General features: G+C 42.5%; 2 protein-coding genes across 5 annotated transcripts; both read right to left on the minus strand.

The window, feature by feature from the left end:
- Positions 1-9: 9 nt before the first annotated feature.
- sytl1 (synaptotagmin-like 1) lies at positions 10-12,628 on the minus strand. Of its 4 annotated transcripts, none has more exons than XM_050034495.1 (16): positions 12,406-12,627; positions 11,909-12,014; positions 10,115-10,241; positions 6,379-6,530; positions 6,164-6,278; positions 6,018-6,075; positions 5,903-5,939; positions 5,776-5,816; positions 5,166-5,282; positions 4,869-5,035; positions 4,676-4,778; positions 4,272-4,433; positions 3,797-3,875; positions 3,566-3,665; positions 2,185-2,390; positions 10-765 (listed from the first exon to the last, which is right to left on the minus strand). In XM_050034495.1, the coding sequence occupies exons 3-16, from the start codon at positions 10,237-10,239 to the stop codon at positions 623-625; spliced, it is 1,605 nt and encodes a 534-aa protein (XP_049890452.1). In that variant the 5' UTR covers positions 10,240-10,241; positions 11,909-12,014; positions 12,406-12,627; the 3' UTR covers positions 10-622. The 4 variants fall into 4 exon arrangements, with proteins under 4 accessions (XP_049890452.1, XP_049890451.1, XP_049890454.1 ...); XM_050034494.1 differs by having other exon boundaries at positions 12,401-12,627; XM_050034497.1 differs by lacking the exon at positions 11,909-12,014 and having other exon boundaries at positions 12,406-12,628.
- Positions 12,629-15,082: 2,454 nt separating this feature from the next.
- Positions 15,083-17,300, minus strand: cd164l2 (CD164 sialomucin-like 2). The gene is made up of 6 exons (XM_050034513.1): positions 17,031-17,300; positions 16,532-16,618; positions 16,200-16,292; positions 16,067-16,108; positions 15,690-15,849; positions 15,083-15,435 (listed from the first exon to the last, which is right to left on the minus strand). The coding sequence occupies exons 1-6, from the start codon at positions 17,107-17,109 to the stop codon at positions 15,420-15,422; spliced, it is 477 nt and encodes a 158-aa protein (XP_049890470.1). The 5' UTR covers positions 17,110-17,300; the 3' UTR covers positions 15,083-15,419.
- Positions 17,301-17,716: the final 416 nt, after the last annotated feature.

Here is a 17,716-nt window from a genome sequence, read left to right on the forward strand (position 1 = left end):
TCAGAGAAAATAGGTGAGCAATCACTTGTTTAATTTGTTTTGGAGAGGAAGAGACCTCTGCGGATAATTCAGCTTCCAGGAAAAACCTCTTGAACTATCAACAACAGGAACAGGAATTCTAACCAGGAGAAGTTTTAGCTGGTTGCAATATACAATCCTCACCACTAGATGTCACTAAATCCCCCTAAATTTTACACACTACACTTTTGAGAGGTCTGGGAAACAACTTGAAATAATTATATGGTTATTAATATCTTAAAATGGCCTCTCCATGTTTATCTACTTGGTGTTATATTTTAATTTAGTAAATAAAGAAGAACCCTGGGTGATTCATCAGTTCAGGTTTGATATTTAATTAATAAACTACAATAGATTACAACAATTTTGTCAGATAGGACACAGACTGAACCAAAAACATACAAGTAAAACATGAAATGCAGATAGATTTGGTTTCAGACTAAATATTTCTGATCTACACCATTAATTCACAATATTGCACCACTACTGACTTATGTGTCTGTATGTATGAAAAACTGTGAACAGAGAGGTTAAATGTGCTGAGGGTTTCCTTTCACTCCAGACAATTATTTGAACGTGTGTTTGCGTGCAAGCCATGTCTCAGTCAATCATTCCGTTGTGTGAGGTTAGTTCTGATTGATAGTGTTGCGTCGATCCAGTTGTTTGGGTTTTTGATCATGGAGGTCCACACAGCGACCTCATCCTCTGTGGAGTCCATCCAGCTGACAGGCTCCCCATAACTCAGACCTGCCATTAAAAAACACATAATTCATTATTTATGTTGAAGACATGTTGACAGAAGTACCGCAATCCGCACACTGAGGAATGATGCTTTCAATCTTAATGACATCACTGAAACAGTCCCAACAACTGACCACAGTTCCTGTACGTACATGCACATATGCACTACCGCAGCCCCCAGGCTGACTGCAGTAACAAACTGCCCTGCCCTCTGAATACTACATCTTTATGTTAAAAGACTGTTTACAACAAGCAAAACCTCATTAAAGCTGTCACTTCCCACCACTCTACTGACATCATCTTCTTTCCTGACAATGAGACAGAGGCTGCAGCTCAACACAATCAAGAACTACTTGACATTACTTTAAATCAGCCGTTCAGTCTGTCTCATTATTCTCTCTTGCTTCTTTTATATTGCTTCGCGTTTTTATATTGCTCTTTGTCTTGTACAGTTTACTTATTACACAACCTGTGTTTTTCTTTTCACCGATACGCACTTATATATATATATATATGTATATCGCTTTGTGTTTTATTTTCAACTGATGCTTCCTGTTTGCACTATCTGCTGCTGTAATGTTGCAAATTTCCCCACTGTGGGACGAATAAAGGATTATCTTATCTTCTCTCAAATTGTTTTCCACATTTCCTCACATATTTAGCAATATGTGGATATTTATCAATGCAGAGGGGCATTGGTAACCCAGAAATGACCTCGCTCTGATGACAAGACCGTCTGAAATGCCTTGAATGCCAACAGAACAAAGTGCAGTGCAATGTGAAGCTCTGGATGGAAAAACTGCTACCATACTACTCCAAAATACGACTGTAGACAAAGCATAAAGCTGCTTGTATGGCACTATCTACAAAACTGACCATACAGCAAACCAACCAATCGAACAGCTCCTTTAATGTCTCATCCCCTGACACAGAAACTACTGCCCTCCTACAAGCCAAATGTCAATGGACCCATGAGATAGTAAATTCAGAAAAGCTGGATTTTGACAGGAGATGTTCGAGATTTATTCAGCACCTTCCTGTCAAACCCTTTGTCACACTGAGTCTCCAGTTACCAACTGACTTTTTGAAGACAGCCCAAGATAAACATGGGTGAGTTAATTCAAAAAGCACACTGCCAACAACAGCCCCGGAACTGAGAGCGACTTGATAAGAGATAAGATAAGATCCTCAGCACAGACCGGGCTCCGCGAGCACTGCAGCACAGGAGAACAAATACCGTCTCTAATACTGACTGCTGCTTTCAGAACAAAGTAAAGATGCGAGAATTGTTCCCGTCTGGTCGCTTATTATGTCATCTGTAATAGATGCTGACACACAGGTTATTGGTGTCAGCATCTGCATTAAAAAAGCATCCATGTGATTCTGAATGTGCGTCAGTGTAGATGTTAGTGCAGAGACACCCACCAGTTCCACAGCTCAGACGAACCCCTCCTAGGATGCGCTGCTTTAACCCTTCGCGCTGCCATACAGTCAGCTCAGCGCAGGCCTCTCTCAGGTCGCTGGTGTGGAAGCCATCGTACACCATGGTATGGTTGTAGGTCGGGCTGATGGAGCGCTTCACCACCCGTGTCTTCTGACCACTCTGCCGACTGGCGTCTGGGAGTATGTAGCTGGCGGGGGTACAGATTACGATGATGAGACAGTTAGATTCAGATTCAAACCATATTGTGGGTATAAATATGCAGATCAGATGTTTAAATAAAAACTTTGTAAGGATAACAATATAGTATGGTGCATGTGTTTAAAACCTTAAAGGGACAGTTCACCACAAAATCAAAAACACATATTTTTTCCTCTTACCTGTAGTGCTATTTATCAGTCTAGATTGTTTTGGTGTGAGTTGCTGAGTGTTGGAGATATCAGCCGTAGAGATGTCGGCCTTCTCTCCAATATAATGGAACTAGATGGCACTCGGATTGTGGTGCTCAAAGTGCCAAAAAACACATTTGAAAGACTCAACAGCAATGTCTCTTTGCCTTTATTATTTAATAGAGCAGCTACAGAGTGACAGCAAAGGGCCACGGGACAGACCCAAATCTGAGCTGCTGCCAAGGCCTCAGGCTACATGGAGCACAAGCTGGAGCAGTTGAGCCGGAGGGCACAACTGTTTTCTTTCTATCAAACCTAAACCCCGTAAATGTACCACCATGCAGAAGGAAGTGTGCATCTATACATGGACAAGAGGCTTGTCCTCATGACTGTGCTAGATGTAAACATTAATGGCGTCCTCTTCTGCTAAGCTGTAGTGTTAGCTAGCTCAGTGGCGCTACTGAGCTAGCAGTAGATGCACACTAATTTCTGCACAGTGATACATAGCTCAGTGGAAAGAAAATAGTTCCTACATGAAACTGCTCACAACAAGGTCTGTGGATTATCTTGAGTAACTGGGTCATGATTTCTGGAAAGAGACATTACTGTTGAGTTCTTCAAATGTATTTTTTGGGCACTTTGAACACCACAAGCTGAGTGCCATCTAGTTCCATTATATTGGAGAGAAGGTAGACATCTCAACACTCAGCAACTCACACCAAAACGACCTTGACTGATAAATTGCACTACAGGTAAGAGGATAAAAATGGATTTCGGATTTTAGGGTGAACTGTTCCTTTTTATTTACACAGTAATAGTATAAATAGTCAAAAATATGAATGTGAAGGTGGAGAATTGTAAGTAAATGATGAGTTTAAATGTCCCGTTTCACCAAATATATTGTACAAATAAAACTGCTGCCAGGATCGATAACTGATGACAAACTATCAGACAACATGTTACAGAGCTAACACACCTTCTGACAAAGGAGTCTATAGCGCCCCCTTTGTTGGCCAGGAGACCTTGAGCTTCCCGTAGCCAGATGTGAAGCTCTCCTGTCAGAGGCAGTCCATCACCTTAACACACACACACACACACACACACACACACACACACACACACACACACACACACACACACAATGTATGAGACACATGTGATTTACGTGGGACATAACTTGCAACCACGATGTGTGTGCTCTGCTCACCCTCGTATCCATCTGGGATGAACTTAATAGAGAGCAAGATGGTCCCACGACTGCTGATGGAGTCTGGATTCAAATGAACCTGTGATGAAGGGTGAAGGGGGAAGAGAGAAAGAGAAAAGATAAAGGTGAAGAAAAAGACACAGGAAGCGAGAGAGAGAAAAAGCAAGGGGGGAGGAAGGCGTAAGTGTGGAAGCAGGAAAAGATTAAGGTTACATAAAACCTTAGTTGAAATTCACAGCATGTCTTCCTCTTCCCTTCAGCTCTCCCAGACACAAGAGACACTCCTCTCTGTACTCCGTGTCTCCAACAAAGCTGCCACACTGCTGTTACACACACTCTACTAAACAAATGTAGATGCAGACATCATGGTGTTTTGGTAAATATTAGTCTAGTGGTATTCAAACTGGCATGCTAATTAATGTGACGGGATGATTGTTTATTTGCATGTGAATCATTCATGTCTGCTCTTCCCTACCCGTGGCTGCAGGTCCTGCCACAGAGGCTGAGTGTAGGTCCAGTCCCAGACGCTCAGAGACACTTCCACCTCCCCGAGGAACACATTTCTGCCCAGGGGTTCGGCATGCCACACAGACAGGTTCAAGGTCCGGCTGCGCAGCTCTCCAACCCGCACTTTATACTACAGGATAAGAGCCAGAATCAGACAGGACGCACATGAGATGATGGAGGAGGCAAATGCAGGACAAAGACGTAAACTTGAAATCTGGTAGTTTATTGAACGATATCTTAAAGATTGGAGAAATGGTGACTGCAGTGCTGTGTTGTTGCAGGACATGTGGAGGAGAGCCGAGGGACAGATGGCAGATGGGGGATTTCTGTGGCGGCTGACGACTGTGTAATATGTAAATGAGAGTGTCTCACTCGGAGTGTCTGATCATAGACCGGGTTTAGCGTCTTCTTCTTCACTGCAGTTTTCTTCTTACTGTGACTCGACTTGTCCGGCAGGAGATAAGTTTTGACGTATCTGTGAACAATGCACACACAGACACATTATTTTGACTCACTTTGCACGTGACGTCGTCGCAGAAGGATTCACACATGTGCTGTCACTTACGGATCAGAGCGATTCTTGCGTGCCGGAGCAATGTCCTCGCAGCGATACACTTTGATGTGCAGCTCCTCCTTCTGGGTGTCGTAAGCCAATGAGAACTGGATACGGCCCTTCACCTCCACCACTCCAAAATCCCCTGAGCTGAACAGACTCATCATGCTTCCACTGAGCTATAACACATTCAGAACAGAGTGTTCAGCTCCTACGTCATTGTCCGGAGCTGAGTCATCCTGCTTTGCTGGATAGCCAATTAATCAAATGCGCGTGTGTGTGCATGCACGTATGTGTGTGTGTGTGTACCGTGTAGCCCGAATGAAGGCTGCCGTTGGAGCTGCTGGTTATCACAGAAGCTGGATCCGGCTCTGTCAGACTGCTGCTCAGAGAGTCAGTGTCCCCGTTATGACCGTCGAATTCTTCCTAAACGCACACACACACACACACACACCCATTATTCTCAAATAATCTATCACCTATCAGTTGGTGCCTGCTCCCTTTATAAGTCCTGCCCTTTAAAGGTTAGGTGTGAGAGATTTACGGGGATATATCAGGGTAAATGGATTAAATTATGATAAGTATGTTCTCTTTAGTGTATTATCAGCCATAAATAAAATCGTCCTATTTTTTTGTACCTCAGAATCAGCTGTTTTTATCAGTTTTAATCACCTGGTTTGTTTGTTTATGAGAGGAAGACAAATCTAAGGATAAATCGGCTCCCAGTAAAAACCTGCTGAACAAGACACACTGAAGGAATGAACCAGGAGAAGTTTTAGCTGGCTGCAATCTCCAATCGTCACCACTAGATGCCACTAAATCCCCCTAAATCTTACACACTGCTCCTTTAACGACTTTATTATACTCCACCATTAAAATAACAAAATGTGTGACTGATTTAGACATTTAAATAATTCACCTCAAGTTCCTCGGAGTGGCCATTACTTCTCCTGTCACACTCTGTGAGCAGAAACAATAAGTTAATAATAAAAATACTAGGAGACAGCTTAACTGCTACAGAGGCGCAAAGAGAGAGGCGTCCATACCTTTGGATGACGAGGAACTATTTCTGACCACGAGACTCTGGAATTGAAGATGATAATTCATATTTAGATGATTTGTTTTTTAAGCACAGAAAAAAAGAAGCATGTACACACAGACCTGTGTTGCGGGACTTTTTGTTCTGGATGTGAGTGCAGGTTTCAAACTTGCTGGACTCCTGAAAACACAAATTAAATATTGGAAATGCAGCACCACACAGAAGTCACAAAAGTGAGATGAGATAATTTTTTTTCCCTGTGACAGACCCTCCACTCTCCTCTGCGTTGCCGTCTTTCAATCTCGTCTCCACCTCGGGAGAGGTGTTGTTGTTGAGCGAGGTTTCCTCTCTCTCTCCGTTGAACAGTCCAGCCAGGGGCACATCTGTTACCATGGCAACAAATGCAGAACAATGACTGGGATATCCCTGTGACAGTGAGAAATAAGACCTGCAATTCTAATACTGCATCAACCAAAAACTCACCTCTGCTCTTGGTCTTCCTGTGACGTATGGTGGCGTGGACGAGCGCATAGGCCGACGACCGGTTGCGATGGCGTTTGCTGCGCTCCTCACTGAACCATTCTCCAGACAGAAAGCGAAAATGTGCTTTGTCTTTCTCTGTCTCCTCGAGGACCCTACAGCGTTCAAATGGGACATAGCAAACAAACGTAATCCACTGTCGGCAAAAGTCAGCGACACAAATTAAACAGTCATTGTTGTCACTTCTGTCATGCAACCTACTTAGGATTTAAAAGACGTGTGTCAATCCTGCTAATAAAAAAGACACACACAGAACTTGACTTGCCGGGTTTTCATTTGCATTGACAATGACATGCACATTTCTCTCTGATACATTCGCCGCCTTAACAGTAGAGCTGAAATTAGTTGATTAATCCACAGAAAATTAACAATTGTGATAACTGAGTCATTGTTTAAATTAATAATCAAGCAAAAATACTCTGGTTTAGCTTCTCAAATGTAAATAGACCTGTCATGATGATTACATTGTCGACTTATCGAGATCAGCAAAAATGGTGAAGGTCAATATTGCCTGTTGTGTTTATATGTTTGTTCACGTAATAATGTCACCAAAATTTTTGCCACGCATGATGCCCAAATAAACAGCAGGGTTTTCCCAACCACTAAAAGACATGAACACAACACCTAGACCAAATGGACAGGAAGAAAAACATAATGAGAAATGTTTTACTGTCATTTCTGGTCAAATTAAAAGTTAATTGCACTTTGAAAGGGTGTACTTGCTTACAGCTACTTATTATGTTATTATATTATCATATCAGTGGCATTAAATGGCCTTAAAATGATCATTCGGAGCGATTATTTTTGGGACAATTCATCGTTCAATAAAAGTAGTTATTAAGCAGGCCTGAATGTGAGGGTTTGCTCTCCATCATGGGATCAAGCATCTTACTGCTTTCTGAAGTTTTATAGACTAAACAATGAAACGATTCATCAAATTTAAAAAGAAAAAAACAAAAAAGAAGAAGAAGAAAAATGTAATCAAATTTAGTCGTCAGCTGAGGCAGAAATTCAAAGATAACTGAACACAAACAGGGGACAACTGGATGACTATTAGATCTCATTAACTAATCAGAGGTCCTGTGAGGTCTCTGACCATGTGATAGTGACCAGTGATAAACAAGGCAGAAATATTTTTACTGTTTTCTATATTCCCTCAACTGAGACAAGGCTGAATAACCAACCAGACAAAGCAGGCAGCTGTCCCTGAGCCCCGCAACCCAAGAAGCCCTCTAAAGCCCCACGTTCACAGTGTAGCAGGTGATTTCTGGTCATTTCATTAACTGATTAACTGAAAGCTTGTTTGGTAACATGCATTATAAAGATCAATATCAACTGACGTGACGAGGGCTTTAAGGTGGGTCCTGCTGATTTTGAGGCCCCTGACTCATATAAAAGAGGGCCTCTGTATCACAGCCTTCCTTATCTCGGCTGATATCAAGCTCACATGTTTCTGTAACTACATTTCATACTGTTACACACCCAGCAAAACTTCTCATACAGAAATTGTTTTTCAATCTTAAAAAGTATCATAAAAAAAAAGTATAAACTCATACGAAAGTAATCCCTCTCAATCATCGTCAGAGACTAACCCTGCCCTCTGCCTGTATTTACTTTTTATTTCTCTGTTTCCGGAATTTCCTGGACACAGAGCACACGTATCCAACCCTAAGCACTGTACATCCAAGAGCAAGCAACCAAAATGGCAGACACTGCACGAAAAGAACACAAATATTGTGTGGAGAAATCATGGGTGTGTAAAGACAACTGGATACAGTGTTAGAGGCAGGCTCTCCTTCATGCCTATGACTGCTGCTCAGTGGTACCCTGGAAATCCAGAGTTCTTGCGAGAGCACAATTTGAATTTGCTCAGCAAGTCACTCTGGCAATCAGTAATGATGCTCATTATCCATGCCCTTGTAGCCGAGCTGCACCAATCACATCGGTGTATCTGATATAGGCGGGCCAGAGGCGAGCTAAACAGATGACGACAGCGCTGCGACGACGAAGTCCGGAATCAGTCAGTAGGCTATACATTGCAAGATGGCTACGGATGAACACCTGTTGTTTGAAACGGCTTTCGCCGCTACAATGAACAAATTAGACTTGGCTTTTTCTCTAAAAGAGGAACAGAAGACGGCGCTCGAATCTTTCCTTTGCAAGAAGGATGTTTTTGCTGTTTTGCCGACCGGATACGGCAAGAGTCTAATCTACCAGTTAGCTCCGCTGGTAGCGCTCTGGATACGTCAACCCGTGTATTGTTCTGATTGGTCGTAGTGTTATCCAATTGCGTGCAGTGATATTTTCAAATGCATGCTTGGTACCGCCCCTCGAGTTGGACCATTTGCATTACTCATAGCCAGATCGTCTGCATCATTGTGCCCATAGAGCAAGCACACTTGAGACTTTCATTGGCTAAGTGTCTAACATCCGGTTCAGCCCTCCCCGAACTTGAACAGGGACAAAACTGATATAATTTTGTGGCTCTTACAGACTTTTGAAATGTTATCAGACCCAATGGATCAAATTCTGATAGTGAAACAAGTCATGTCGTGGGAGTTGTGACCTTCTGAGGAGGTCTGAGGAAGAACTTTGTACTTGGTGTGCTGACGTATTTGGTTTTCTACTTCCTTGGTCCAGCACCCACTCCATTGGACGTTGGGATGTGCATGTCTTTTGTACTGTTTTCCCAAATAAATGTAACCACTGATTTACAGACATCGCTCTCACAATGTAAGTCTATGGAAAAAGTATTTTTGGGCCCCATGGCATTGGGTGACGGACCAGGAAGCTGTAATTCCATAGTTTTGCAAAGCCCAGCGCTGTTCTTGGAGTCTTGGGCAAAACGGCAAGCAGAAAAGGATCATTCCATGGTTTACACTTTCACTGGTGAATAGTGAAGGAGAGGATGGGGGTGACGAATGACATAGAGTTGGCCTGTTTTCCATTGGACAGGTAGTGCCAGTGGGTAGCTTAGTTAGCTTGCTAAAGTATCGGCTCTTCCATGAAAACAAACATTACATTCCTACAGTAGCAGTTTACAGTGTGTGTACAAGCAGTGTAGGGGGGAGGGTCAAAGGTTGAACACTGTGTTTACAAACAGTAACTGACAATTCCTCCTACATCATACAGACAGAGGATGACTCAAAGGAATACCCTTGATACATTAGTGGAGATACAATTAATGCAGATTCTTCCTGACAGGTGGACAGCATGACACAATGAAGGGATCATCATCCCATCACGTTCTCTGATTTGACTTTTTCCCTTTGGATTAAAGCATCAAACGAATACAAAGTTATTCTGAGAGGTCACTTTCATGCAGTGATGAAACATGTCTACCCAGATGGAAGTTTTATCCCTGAGGATGACAATTCCCCTCATTCACGGGGCAGAGGGGGGGTCACTGAGTGAGTATGAAAATGTGAGTATGATGATGTAAATCAGTCACCGGATCTCAACATCTCTTAACACCTATGAGATATTTTACAGCGATGCCTCTCTACCACCATCAAATGACAGAATACCTTCTGTAAGAATAGCCCAGAGACTTATACGATCTATCAATGCGACCTTACTGAGGGGCGCTTTAGTTCCTTTAAGTTGTCACCTGTCTCTGTGACAGTGTTAGTCACTAGACAAACCCGGCACCTACAATGAATAAACAATCACCTCTGACCTTACACGTCCTTCATCGCGAAGACGCAACTCCAAGTCACGCTGTAAGACCTGCAGGATGGTAGACTGCTCGTCATCTGTCAGGTGGCTCAAGTCAAGTGAAGAGTCAGTCAGCTCCCCCTCCATCCCTGAGTGACAAGCAAAACCACAATCCTTAAACAAGCACATGACACCTGTTCGTTTCTAATCACATTTAAACATGTCACCATGTGTCTCATGACAGATTGCTCTTGTTGCAGTGACTTATGTCTTGTATATCTCAGAGGACAATATATGCTGTTCGTCAAGTGATGTATTGGGAACATTCTGGCTTGCAAAACCAGTGCTTCCCAACCTTTCTGCACTATGACGCTTTAAAAAGAAGCACTGGCTGTCTACTTGCTGTTGCTCGGATGTTGCATATGTCATTGAGTTGTGAGATTTTTTTCTTCTGACTGTTAAGATTTAATAATTCTTGAGGCCTGAAGAGATAAAAATCTTTATCAGAAACATCGCAAGAAAAGACATTATTTCATGTCTATTCATGTATATTTTGTCTTCTGTCTTATCCTGTAAATCATCTTGAGATCCCTGGAGTTTATCTTGTGGTTCCACACCGTGAAAACGTTCAATACATTTTGAAATCAAGTGTCGCCCAGTGGCTCTGGTGCCTCAGCGGGTGAGGACACATGCTGTGACGGCGAGGCTATTCCTGTCTGCTTCTATGCTTTCATCTGCTCCTGCTCCAAATGCTCTACTGTGGACTCTCTAAACTACTCTAGGCTTGAACATAAATGTTAGTGACATTATTTTAAACCCTTCACCTACAAGATTGCCATTTGTGTATCAATTAGTCACACTGTGATACCCTGAATTCATGTGGAAAACTTTGATTGAGCATATTGATTCACTGATAGATTGAGGACCACTGTGGTGGAAATTTTGTCTTCTTCATGCATATGCTTATACTGTTTCATTCTTGCTATGTGTTTGTAAGTGTGTGACCTTTGCATCCCCCTTTTGTAAACATCTGTTCTGTCTTGACATCATCAAGAGATTTACATTCACAGTAATCTCTTCTTCACAGACAGTCCATTGACTGTCTAGCAGATACAGCCGATTGCCTAACATGTTATATACTAGATTGCAACAGGTATGCTCATCTGGTGTAATCAAGAGAACATAATTAAACCAGGAAAGCCCAAGAAAGCTACAGCTGACTTCTCACCATTTTGTCGTCTGAGTGTGGGTATAAAGATGCCCTGTGTTCACTCTTCTGGGCGCAACCTCTGAGCTCTGAGGTCGCGCCTTCTATATTGAGAATAAACTCTTGTGCACAAAGCTATTCAGTCTTGTTTGCCACAACAGCAAAACTATAACAAAACATCCATTTACAATCTCTCACACAACCCATACAGTATAATACAAATCTCTTTGATCCAGCCGTACGCTCAGTGCTTCCCAAACACATGTATTTACACTAAAAACCTTTTGTAGTCTGGCTTTGAAGAGAGCACAGATAAGTTTCACTTTAACTTAAACAGCAAGGTTTTAGAAGAACGCATGTGTCTTGTGTGTTTGTATATGTTGCTGTAATTATGTATTGTGTATTTTACTGGAAAATCTAATAGGTAAAAGGTAAGGTAAAAACAATGTTTAACATTACCTGGTTTGACACTGAGGAGCAAGTATGCAATTAAGTAACCCGCTGCTCCACTAAATAATCATGTTTATGTCTTTGAGTTGGTGTGTGTGTGTGTGTGTGTGTGTATGTGTGTGTGTGTGTGCGTGTGTTCACTGCCTCGCGGCTAGTTACCTCTGTGTAATTAACGCATGCGCAAAACAATCCTCCTCGGGTTAGGAGTTTGGCAAACAGGATATCATGGAAGTGCACCACAGTTTTTACAGCGTGACACCTAAACCTAAAAAAAGAAAAAAAAAACAATAATAATAATAAAGTTTGTAGCACATGACATTAAGTATTGTTTTCCTGTGGTCACATCTGTACTGATGTAGGCTTCTCTTCTAAAGTGAATACTGTTCTTTTTTCTTATTTTTTACACAACATATGATACTATAATATTTACTTTTTAAAGCTTATTTAAGTGTCTGATCACAACAAATTACATGAAGTTTTCCTTTTAAAAAAATGAGGCCCCTGCTGCACTTTCCTCATCACAAACACCGCGAGAGAGAAGACACCTGTCGCCACTTTCCCCCTCTTGGCTCAAAGGTGAAACTCTCCCCTCTCACACTCATACTAAAACACCAACAGAGAAACATAAAGCCCAAGTCAAAAGTGTGTTACCTTACTTGAGAGCTTCCGCCACTTCCATCGGAGAAAAGTTTCGGGAAAAGTTGTTGGGAGTGCGGTGTGTGTGTGTGAGTGTGTGTATGTGAGTGTGTCGAGGTCTGTGTGCAGAGTAAACGCAGTGAACACGCCCTCCGGAGTTAGTGAGTCCGCACAGAGGCTGCAGTCAGCTGGTAGGCGAGCACAGAAAACACGGAGGGAGAGTAAAGTGTGATATGACTCACACACACACACACACACACACACACGGATGTTTTACAAAATGGCAGGGTGGAGGTGGGATGTCACTTTTTCCTTGTTGTCCACACCTGCTAAACACACATTTGGCCACACACTGAAGCTACTGCTGCTGCACCTACTCTACTGTACACACACACGTGCACACATATGCAAACATGACACACATACATACCTGTGCTTGTTTTAAAGAGACTACAGCCAGCAGCACAGGAAGCCTGTTTCAACTTTACTGTGGCAAAGTGTGTGTGTGTGTGTGTGTGTTCGCTCTCTCTCTTTGGAAATGTGTTTGTGTGTTGGGGGAGGGTGCGTTCAGAGTGTAAAAAGACCTGTATTCTGTCCTTTGTCAACAGACTTGGATGACAGCCACGCTCTGCCCAGTTGGGAAACTTTTTTGTGTGGGCTTATTCAAGCCTGTATGGGTCCTGGCTCAGACAGCGTCTGGTGCATCCAACCAGCCGTCCTGCTGCTCCCCAAAAGGCCTCCAACAGTGCCCCCGCTGCATGCTGGGATGCCTACTGACACCCACATATGTGAGGATTAATAGGTGATTCTTATCTGCAGATACTGGGAGTGTGTCGCTGGTCACACCCAAGCTACACCCGAATGGTTCACTCACTCTGCTGGTATGGGCAAACATGCACTTAACACATTCTGTACAGTCTCTTGCTGTGATTAGCAACTCCTCGTCTGCATGTGTGACAGCAGACATGACACACACAGAAACAGGTGAGGTGGTTATTCTGAGTTTATTAAGGCTGCCAGCCTCTGTGAGCAGTCGTCATTCTAATGGCATCACAAAAATAATCAAACAGTTCATATTGAACGTAACCAGCATTATCAAAGTAAACAGGTCACATCAGATATGTATAGAATATAAACAGGAGATTAGTGGTTCCTATGTATGGACTATAAATACGAGCAGTTAAAACAGACACTGCCCAGATGAAAATAAATTTATATAAAAAAAAAATAATAATCTGAGCTACTGACAAGTCAAAACAAAACACACACAAACGCAGGCAGATTATGAGACAATGGGCCCCTGGGCACCATCATGACGAAGGCCCCATCACCTCTCCTGCAGAGGAGCAAGATACACAGACTTTAATAGTTGTTTAGCCTCTTTCTGTTTCGGTCTCCTTGAAATTGTTACAGATCTCTCTTTGGTTTTGTGTCTCTTCCTCTTTTGTCCCTTTGTAGTTGTCAGTCTTTTTGCATCTCTTTGCAGCTGTTTTACATCTCTTTGTAGTCGTTTGTGTCTCTTTGTGGTCATATTTAGTCTCATTGTCACTGTTTTGCATGTCTACACTCATTTTGTATCTATTTGTGGTTGTTTTGCCCCTTTTTGTAATTGTCGTGAGTATCTGCGTCTCTTTGCAGCTGTTTTGTGTCTTTTTGTGGTCATTTTGTGTCTCTTTGTCTTTTGTCTCTTTGTAGTCAATAGTCTTTTTGTATCTCTTTGCAGCTGTTTTACATCTCTTTGTAGTCATTTGTGTCTCTTTGTGGAATTTTTGTGTCTCTTTGTAGTTGTTTCATGTTTCTTTGTGGTCATTGTGAGTCTCTTTGTAGTCATTTTGAATCTCTTAGTCATTGTTTTTTGCACCTCTATACTCATTATTATTATTTGTGTTTGTTTTGCCCCTTTTTGTAGTTGTTGTGAGTCTCTGTGTCTCTGCAGCTGTTTTACATCTCTTTGTAGGTGTTTTATGAGTCTTTATGGTCATTTTGTCACTTTGTCATTGTTTTGGATGTCTTTATTGTCATTTTTGTCTCTTTGTGGTTGTTTTGCCCCTCTTCATAGTTGTTGTGAGTCTTTGTGTTTCTTTGCAACTATTTTGCATCTCTTTGTGGTCATTTTGAGTCTCCTCCTGGTCGGCATGTGTTAATTTGTGAGACATTTTGCATGTGAAAGACAGGGGGAACCCCGACACTTTGAGCCCCTAGGCCTGTGCCCATTTGACCCATTCATGAATCCATCCATGCACACATTTCAGGTGAGTGGTTCTGAAGTCATACTGTAGAAAGTCATTAAGTTTAAATTACTGGTACAATTGCTTAGATAATAAAGTGTAATCTTCTCTTCCCAAAGGAGATGTTGAAATGGCTCCTTAGAGTCCCCAGCTAAATCCCATAAATCACTGCAAATACATGAAAGATATAACATACATAAATATTTGATTTGGGTTACAGTGAAAACACTGTGAAACACAGACACCCGCTGAGATAATGGGCAAAATCATTCAGTCTCATTTAGTTTTATATTAGGGTTCTTGAAAAAAGTTTAAATGCCTGCTATGACCTTGTCTGACCTTCTGTCTACATTAGGATTATATCACTCTTTCTCACAACCACGGTGTACTATTTACACAGTGGAATCAGCTCATTTGATACAGCTGGTTGCTTGTTGTTTGTAAGAGGACAAACACTTAACATGCAGTATTGGTGACAATTTATGGTGGGTTTAATCACAAAGAAGAATCACTGAAAGTGCTGAGACAATCAGAGCTTTGGTGTTTGTCAGATTGTATGAATACCAACAGCCAAAATATCTCTGGAACATAAACACAGTGAACACATGCAGACACTCGTTACACAACACAGTATTCTAAGAAAAATGTCCTCTTACAAACACACCCATCCCCCAGGGGTACACATGGGGACCAAACCAAAAATGACAGGGGCTCAAAAAAAAAAGACACTCTCGTCATCAGAACTTGATGAGTCACTGCTCTGCTGTCCTCCACTCTCGCCTGTTTGTCCTTCACACATCTCATCTTCACTGAGGCTGCTCTCTGTGTGAAGACAGGCAGAATTTTGATTTGGACAGACAGGCTTTGTGATGAGAATCAAAATACAATCTAGAAGGATGTTAAAGGTGAATCACACTGTGCATCGGCTGCTGTTGATCACTGTCGCCACCAGATGTTGCTCTTGCACCAACAGACCATCACTTAACTCAGTGACAGACATATTTGCACAAACGCACTTAAACTGATACAGCCACGCTACATTCTCTGCTCTCTAACACCTACGTGCACAAACTCACATGGGGTCGTAGCTGCTCTGCTCTTTGGATTTGAGGAAGCGCATGGCAAAGAAGCCGCCTGCCTGCACGCACAGCACCAGGATGATGCCTCCAATGAAACTGGACATGTCAAACTTGGCTTGGGAGAACTCTGGGGATGTGTTGGTGCTGCTTCCATCACCTGGGGGGAAATAAAAGGAAGAGCTTGATGGAATCACAGTGAAATTACATGAAAGCATGCTGGGATGGGAATAGAAGAGAGTGTCAGAGTTTTTTGCTATTTACTGGTGGAAATGACAGAGTGGTACTTGAGGGCATTTACTCAGCTCTTATAGGAATAATACATGTCTGACGCAAGAGAGAGGAAACGGGGTGGGAGGGGAGTCGTTACAATTTACCTGAGTCACCTTCACCTCCTCCTGCAGCTACAGTCTCTACAACTGGGAGACATTACATTCAAAAGAAATGAGTTACTGAGGTTGCCGATAAATGTGTGTTAAATGTGTTAATTCTGGATGAATTGTTTGATACCTGAGCAAAGTTCAGACACTCTTGTCCAACTACAGTTCATGCCGTTGTCTGCCAAGTCGCCCCCATCAGTCACACACATGCCTGTGTCATTACCTGAGACAGAGAGAACACGTGTTTTAGTGTGTGTGTGTGTGTGTGTGTGTGTGTGTGTGTGTCTGCGTTCCTGGCACACTAAATAATTCAGTCATCTTGTACAAACTAGAGAAGCTTATGTTACAGCAGCTTTGATGATTGAATTGCTATCAGAGGTCAGGGGTGAGTGTGTCTGCATGTGTGTGCATGTGTGTGCATGTGTGTGCGTGTGTGTGCATGTGTGTGTGTGCACCCATCACCAGTTGGACAAAGCCTCCAAACACAGCCTGTCAGGTTCAGCATGGAGTTGCCAACGCACAGGTCACATGACTCAGCTTGAGAACAATCTGTAGGAAGGACAAAACTGGCAGTCAATTGGAAGTGTCACTCGGAACAGTTGATTGGCCGATACACAATCATCTTCCCCCACACACATTTTAGCAGCTTAATTATTGCAAGACGTCTCACACCCACGTCCAAGTCTGGACAATGTCAGCATGGGCAAAGCTGGCAAGTAATGCCAAAGCAAAGATAGCAGAATCTCATTCACCTCTCACATTTTGCTTATTGTTAGCGTGTGAGAAAAAGCCGTTGTCACAGTTAATGAGAGGAGATATTATCAGGGAAAGACTCTTGAAGGAGATCGAATGTTGGGCACATCAGGTGCAAAGTGTAGGAAGACACACCAACAGGTTTAGCACACTGAAATGATCCTACAATAAAATAAAATAAATGTAACACATGTCGATGGATCCATACCTGACTGTGAGTACACAAAGGGCACCACTGCTAGAAGCAGCAGTGAGGAGCAGATGATCTTCCACGCCAACTGTTGCATCCTGACACCCACAGAGTACCAACACCTGCCGAAAACTTTGGTGCTTGGAAAAGGATTAGTATCAACAAATTAAAAAAGGATTTCAATAAAAGAATCTTCTGTAGGAGTATCCAATGGTTGCAAATGGAGATATGGCTCCTGGCTGGGACACAGACAGAAAGAGAGGAAGACAGGAGACACAGAGATCTGTGTAACATGAGCGACACCCAAACCTGGTTTCCTGGCAACCAACTGGCCCACCTCAACCCTTCTGAAATACACACCAGGTTGGACGGAGTGACACCTGTTTAGTTAGCCGACAGTGCACGCACACACGACAGAGGGACAAACAGGAAGACTCACTGCACGTTTTTGCACAAATAATCTGCAGTCAAATATTTTTTGTAGGCCTGAAGTGAATTTTTTTTAATTGATTTTCCTTTCACATCATTCAGATGTTCAAACTGGGTGTTTGTTTTAGGATGTTGGGTCCCAACCTGGACCTCATGTGGTCCCAAGATAAATCTTAGGGGTCACAAGATGATTTAAAGGGACAGTTCAACACAAAAGCAAAAGTATTTATAGTCTTACCCGTAGTGCATTGATCTAACACATTCTCACTACGACC

This window comes from Epinephelus moara, chromosome 22 (assembly GCF_006386435.1).
Source record: "Epinephelus moara isolate mb chromosome 22, YSFRI_EMoa_1.0, whole genome shotgun sequence".
Classification (NCBI taxonomy): Eukaryota; Metazoa; Chordata; class Actinopteri; order Perciformes; family Serranidae; genus Epinephelus; species Epinephelus moara.

Coding starts and splice junctions, on each gene's coding strand:
- sytl1 (XM_050034497.1), bottom strand. CDS start 10,239: ATGGAGGGGGAGCTGACTGACTCTTCACTTGACTTGAGCCACCTGACA. Junction 3,876..4,271: donor GGCAGGACCTGCAGCCACGG/GTAGGGAAGAGC, acceptor CCTTCATCACAG/GTTCATTTGAATCCAGACTC. Junction 2,391..3,565: donor ATAGACTCCTTTGTCAGAAG/GTGTGTTAGCTC, acceptor TACCCCCGCCAG/CTACATACTCCCAGACGCCA.
- cd164l2 (XM_050034513.1), bottom strand. CDS start 17,109: ATGCAACAGTTGGCGTGGAAGATCATCTGCTCCTCACTGCTGCTTCTA. Junction 16,293..16,531: donor TTGGAGGCTTTGTCCAACTG/GTGATGGGTGCA, acceptor TCTCTGTCTCAG/GTAATGACACAGGCATGTGT. Junction 15,850..16,066: donor AGGAGGTGAAGGTGACTCAG/GTAAATTGTAAC, acceptor ATTTCCCCCCAG/GTGATGGAAGCAGCACCAAC.